The sequence below is a fragment of the Siniperca chuatsi genome, linkage group LG12 (assembly GCF_020085105.1).
Source record: "Siniperca chuatsi isolate FFG_IHB_CAS linkage group LG12, ASM2008510v1, whole genome shotgun sequence".
Lineage (NCBI taxonomy): Eukaryota > Metazoa > Chordata > Actinopteri > Centrarchiformes > Sinipercidae > Siniperca > Siniperca chuatsi.
The window spans coordinates 1,109,419-1,115,972 of NC_058053.1; the positions used below are offsets into that span (position 1 = coordinate 1,109,419).

Below are 6,554 nucleotides of genomic sequence, written 5' to 3' on the forward strand. Positions count from 1 at the left end.
CAATGTTTGACAATGGAAGGACAAGGAATTGGACGGGGTCAACAGCCAGAGAGAAGACGAAGAAGAGGAGTGAGGCTGCGTGGTGGAGGAATGGAAGGCAAAACCGAGGAAGAGGCAGAAGAGGCCGAGGACATATGCGCGTTCCTGATGAGATTAGAGCCACACTCGTAGACCACGTTCTCAATCATGGTCTTACAATGGCCGAGGCTGGTCGAAGGGTGCAGCCAAATGTTGGAAGAACAACTGTGTCCTCGATTATTCAGACTTTTCGTCGACAGAATAGGTATGTAATCTAACAATAGGCATTGTACACTGTACTTTCCTTACTAATTTTTTTCCCCACATAGGACTGCAAGACAAATTCACAGGGGTGGCAGAGGGCCCCTTTTCACACGTGAACAGGAGGAGGCCATTTGCACCATGGTAATAGAAAACAATGCAATAAGACTAAGGGAGATAAAAAGTGCCATTATAGAGGACAACAACATCTTTCAAAACATCCAAACAGTCAGCATCTCAACCATTGATAGGGTGCTGAAAAGACACCAAATGAATATGAAGCAGCTCTACACTGTTCCGTTTGAAAGAAATGGTGAAAGAGTGAAGGAGCTGCGTTACCAATATGTACAGGTAAAACATGTATGAGCATGCAGCAACTGTACCTCAGAGTAAACAGTACAACATTGTATAGTGATATACAGTACAGTAAGTGTAAACTTGACACATTGCATCTTCTTTTCTACAGCCATAGCAAATATGTGCTGTATACATTTGATGTAACCGTATCTTGGCCAAAATGAAAATGCATGTAATTCATAAAACTCATTTTGTGTCTTCTGGATATAGCGTATAATGGAACTGGAAGCAAGTGAACCACCGCACAGCTTCCTCTACATGGATGAAGCTGGCTTCAACCTAACAAAACGTAGAAGGCGTGGTCGAAATATCATCGGCCACAGAGCTACAGTTGATGTGCCAGGCCAACGGGGCGGAAACATAACCATGGGTTGTGCAATCTCTGAGAATGGTGTGCTAACGCATATTCCCATTATTGGGCCATACGATACAGAGCGTCTTGTCACCTTTTTAGACACTCTCTACAGGGATCTCATCCCTGAACAAGAGAGGGGTCAGATTGGAAATGACCTGCCAAAGTATGTGATCGTTTGGGACAATGTCAGTTTCCATCATTCCAACATCATCAGGCAATGGTTTGCTGCCCATGACGGGATGCTGATGGAGTTCCTCCCACCCTACTCTCCATTCCTTAACCCCATTGAGGAATTTTTCTCAGCATGGAGATGGAAAGTATACGATCGTCAGCCACGTACACAAATGACCCTTCTGGCTGCCATGGATGCAGCATGTGACGACATCACAGCAGATGCCTGCAGAGGCTGGATAAGACACTCAAAAAGATTCTTCATTGCAAGAGAAGATGTTCGTTGTGATGTGGATGAGAATTTGTGGCCCAACAGACAGGATCGTCAAGAGGTGGAGGAAGATTGTAATTCCTTAATGTAATTTCTACAGCACCGCATGTACAGTTTTTCCTATGTTCACATTTCTTCTTTAGGTTTTTTTTGTGTGCTATTCAGTGCTGTCTTTTCATTTCTGTATCTCAATGACATGTTCTGTCAATAAAATACAGTACAAACAGTAAGAGTGTAAATTTGAATCTTTTCCATTCTCTTGCAATTACACTCACACATACACTAAGATGTAACTTACAATTGACAATAATTGTCATCAAAACTTTAGCCATAGTTTCCATCAGAACATCCCTCCAGAGTAAACTGTTATTGTGACAACATGACTAAACAATTTGACTGTCTTATCCGTACACAATGACACAAGGACTTGTCATTCTGATGGCACTGACATGTTCATTGACACAGATATTTACTTTTGAGAGATGAACTAAGAATTTTGAGTAAGAGAGTGGCTTTTGCAGGTTATCCATGGTGTTTTGCTATTTGTACAAATTGTTTTGAGAAATGCACCAAAGCGACTGAGGAAAAACTGTAAATGTTCAATTTCAATGCCATATACCAGAACAAGGTCGAGGTTGTGGTTAAAACAGTGAGTGGCTTCATGTATACTCTGACAAAAGCCAATCGAATCTAATAATGAGATAAATGCAGTACTAAGGCTATAATTTTCAGCGTCCACATGAATATTAAAATCACCTACAGTAATTACTTTATCTGTTTTAAGGACTAAACTTGATAAAAACTCAGAATAAGGACCAGGAGTGTGGTGCACTATAACAAATAAGGCTGTTGTGTTTTCCAGGTCGGGTGTGAAAGACTAAGAACAAGGCTTTCGAATGAGTTATAATTTAGTTTAGGTTTAGGGTTTATTAATAGGCTTGAGTCGAAGATGGCTGCAACTCCACCTCCTTGGCTAGTGCCTTGAGGAATATGAGTATTAATATGACTGGGCGGAGTGGATTAATTTAGGCATTAACATATTCTTCATGACAGAGATCTGATGTTTAAGAGTCCATATTTAATTATCCTATTTTGTTGTGCTATTTCAGCGTTTTTGTTTAGGTTTTTATGTATAACGCCTCTTCTGTTAACTTTTGGTTTTATTAATTTAAGTGGTCGGGGGCAGACACCGTCACTAAGGAATTTTGGGTGAGTAACTGCTCTGGATGCACAGAGAAGCGTGTAGGACTGCAACTCTGCCTGGACCACTTGTAAATTTTGTTCATACCTAAGAGAAAATTGGTGAATGCCACAAATTCTCTTAAGTCACTCGTATGTGCCACTTAAGAACAAATCTGTTCGTACGAGTGGTTCTTTCATGATACCCGTTGTCTCTTTTGTAACAAACATAAAAGGACCTCAGCTCAGTCAGGCGTACCAACCAAGGTCCACCTGAGTAACTTTCCTGCTAGGAGTAAAGGTACGGTCATATTAGCACCAGACTGCCAATATTCACTTCATTTTTCATTCACTTTAGCCGAAGCCCATATGACTGAGCAATTGGAGTTGGAGTTCACATTTGTCTCACCTGCAAATTTGCATCGTCAGCCAGTAGAAACACTGATGCAGTGTTGGACTGCAATTTGACCTTGGAAACCATAGCTGACAAAACAATTTCCACTCAAGGTCCACTTAATCGCTTGTTCTGGATCTTTCAACTATATCGCATGGTCTTCTTTATCAGATGAAGTTTTCTCAGTTGTTATGGAACTTTAGATGTTGACCATATCACATAGTTTCCGTTATTATTAATCAGTAATATTCAAGTCAGTATGTAGTTATTCTTCTAGCGATGTCCCATCACCTAGTTTAGTACAATATTGCACTACCAGACGACAAATTGCAGCATTACTTGCATTCATTATTTACAGTCTTACAGCCCCTGGTTTCCAGAAGGGTTCTGCCTTTGCCACCGGCCTCCAGAAGGGTTCCGCCTTTGCCACTGGTCTCCAGTGGCCTTCTGTCTTCGGCGCCAGCATCCCGCCAGATCCTCAGTGGTCTTTTACCTTCACTGGCCTCCAGAGAGCTTTGGTCTTCCCTGCTGGCATCCCGTCAGACCTCCAGAGACCTTCTGCCGCCACCGGCCTCCGGACAGGTTTCACCTTCGTCACCGACCTCCTGAGTTGCTCTGGTCATCACCCGGACCTACTCAGCCCTTCATCCCTGCCTCCTGGGTACCCCCCTGACTTGCTCTGCTCTTCTGTCCAATTTGTTCCACCTGTCAGTTGATTCCACCTGTGCTGGTGGGATGCCCGTGGCATATTTAGTCTGTGTTCTTCCCTTGTTCTGTGTCAGATCGTTGTTGTATCTCTGTCTAGCACCTTGGTTTCTTGTAACTGTGTGTTCTGGATTCTTTGTTTTCTTTTGTACCTTGCCTGTCTGTGGATTTTGGATTCTTCCTGCGCATCGCTGGACTTCTTCTCTGTTCTGGATTACTTACCTGCTGAGAGTTGCTTTTGGCCTGCCAATTCATTGTAAGCCTTTTTTGTTAGTAAATTACTGATCTGCACCAGCTCTACCTGCTAGTCTGCGTTTGGGTCCTGTGCCCTGGCATACCCTGTTTCCCGGCTTGACTAATCGTAACACACCATCTTTTCAACCTGATAAATTATCCCAACAAAACAAGTTTGAAACTATCATCCTTTCACTTAACGCTGAGAAGGCGTTTGACGAAAGTAAACTGGACACTTCTTATAAAAACTTATAAATTTATAAACTTAAAAATGTATTGTATTGAATTGTATTGAAGAGTAATTAATTCAATGGATCAAAACATTCTATAATACACCAAGAGCAGCAATCATGACTGACAACCTAATATCACAAAACTTCACACTCCACAAAGGCACCAGACAAGGATGTCCACTCTCACCTTCACTATTTGCACTCTTTATCGAACCATTAGCAGCTAGTCTGGCATTGCCAGACTAAAGGGGCGTTATCAACAGGCGCAAACCAAAATGCCTGTGGACGCAATTGGAAAGACCTACAACCATTCAGAGCAATGAAATGTGCAGAGCAACACATGCAAGTTATGGTGCTGCTTGGTTTGAGGAAATAGACAATGCAGTAACAGAATAATGATTTATATTTGATCAGCACTGCCTAGTTTGACAGATTGATCTGAGTTTTGTGAGCCTGGTGTCTTGTACTGTATCAACCAATCAGAGCAGCAAAACATGTCAAGTGTGATCTGGACCGGTAACGCTGTCAAGATGATCAGCTTGCTGAGAGCCTGAAATCACTTTTAGCAAAATTTAAATTTATATTTTTATAACCACAATGGTTATAAAGAATGGGTGATGATGGGTACTGATACCGTCCTTAGCTTAGCTGGATAGGTGATCGGGAGCAGGAAACACACACACTGGAGTTAGGAGAACATGGAGCTGAAGACAGAAATTCAGGAGAGGAGAAACACATTGCTCAAATTCTGGAGTCTGAAGTGTTGTCTGGTAGGGCAGAGCGTATTGTCCTTGTAGAAACGAGACCAGACACTGACTGAGGTGAGTGGGGTGTTTTTGTACTGGAGCTGAAGCAATGCAGATGAGTTTCAGGTGTGTAATTGGCAACAGGTGTTTGATTAGAATTCTTGTGGGGGAGCCTGCTGTGCTTGTGGGGCTGTAGAGCCTGGCGTGTCTGACAAAATGTACCATTTCACTAACGGTGAACCTTTAAACTCTATAAATAACATTTTATTTTTGTCTTTACAACAAAGTGCTCTATCTTAGATTGATGATCAGTTCTAGTCTTTTTAGGAGAATAATCTGTAAGTAAAAACAGCTAAATGATTTTTGTTACCTGAAAATGCAACAGAGTTGAGGGACTACCTTTAAGCCCTGAGTTGTCCACACAATGCTAATGTCACAATGCTAATGTTGCTATGTGTCTGCTGGGTGTGTAAATAGATAAGAATTTGTACTTTTACACCAGTACTTTTACTTGCGTATAATATTCTAGTACTCTTTCCATCCCTGGTTACTGTAATAGGAGCTGGGCCCCCATTCTTAACCATTGTTGCAATAATTAGGACTTTTTGGTGGGAAATTATATTGAAAATGTGCCATCACCTACCTGTGTGATAATTGATTTATCAAGCTTGGGTATAGTTGGATAAGTACATGGCATCATTTTGAAATAATGAGAACATGAGTTATGAGTCAGATCTATCATCACCTGGTGCAGAATAATAGCAGTGAGTCCTTTTCATTTCCTGTGGGCACTGAGGAACAATGTTCCTATGACATGCCACTGCCAAAGCCTGTGAAACAGCCAGGGCTGTAGTCTGGATTTTAGAAATACTGAGGTCATGAGTCCTAGCCCCATTAGGGGGGTTTGGGGGCAGAACCAAAGACTGCAGCATTTCAGTCCCCTTCTTGTTTGTTGCTTTTTTTGACTCATACAAATACAGCACATTAGCTTTATGAGGTAGATTCAACTGCACATCTGCTCCGTAGGGAAGCCAGGCAGGGATGGAAATAATTAATTTAAAATTTGGTGGTTGCTACACACACCAAAAATGGCATGTTCAATACAAGGGAAGAAAGAGGTGCTGGAAAATTTTTGACTTGGAAAATTACAATTTGATTCAAACTTATTTCTTCAGCATCAGCAACCTCCATCAAGAAGGCAGGGCAGATTGTATGTTGCCTGAGGCTTGTAAAGATTAAACGCTGTGAGCGCACAGTAATTACAGCAGGTGATTTCATATTCAGATTAACATTTTGATCAGAGCTTCTCCCATCTGGATTCTGGTGGTTGGGCAGTAAGAGGACATGGTGTAGTGGTCTTTTTTTGAACGAATCAAACTGAAACTGTGAAAGTGAGGGGGACATAACTTCCTGCAGTGCATACAGACACTTGTAAAAAAAACTGTCAATACAGGATTTAATAAGTATTATTTATCAGCCATATAATATCATGAAAAGAGAAACTGCACACCTGTTTACAATTTTTTTTTCTCAGAAAAATTATAGATTTGATCATAGAGCCTGCACAAATCATTCAACAGCCATAAACAGAGTAACAGTGTGAACTTTCTTTCTCACCAGTTTCTGTGCG

At 41.4% G+C, this 6,554-nt stretch overlaps 1 protein-coding gene across 1 annotated transcript; it reads left to right on the forward strand.

The window, feature by feature from the left end:
• Positions 1–302: 302 nt before the first annotated feature.
• On the forward strand, positions 303–1,935 carry LOC122885584. Its single transcript, XM_044216853.1, has 2 exons — positions 303–630; positions 847–1,935. Exons 1-2 carry the CDS (start codon positions 421–423, stop codon positions 1,522–1,524), a joined length of 888 nt encoding a protein of 295 aa, XP_044072788.1. The 5' UTR covers positions 303–420; the 3' UTR covers positions 1,525–1,935.
• The last annotated feature ends 4,619 nt before the right edge of the window (positions 1,936–6,554 follow it).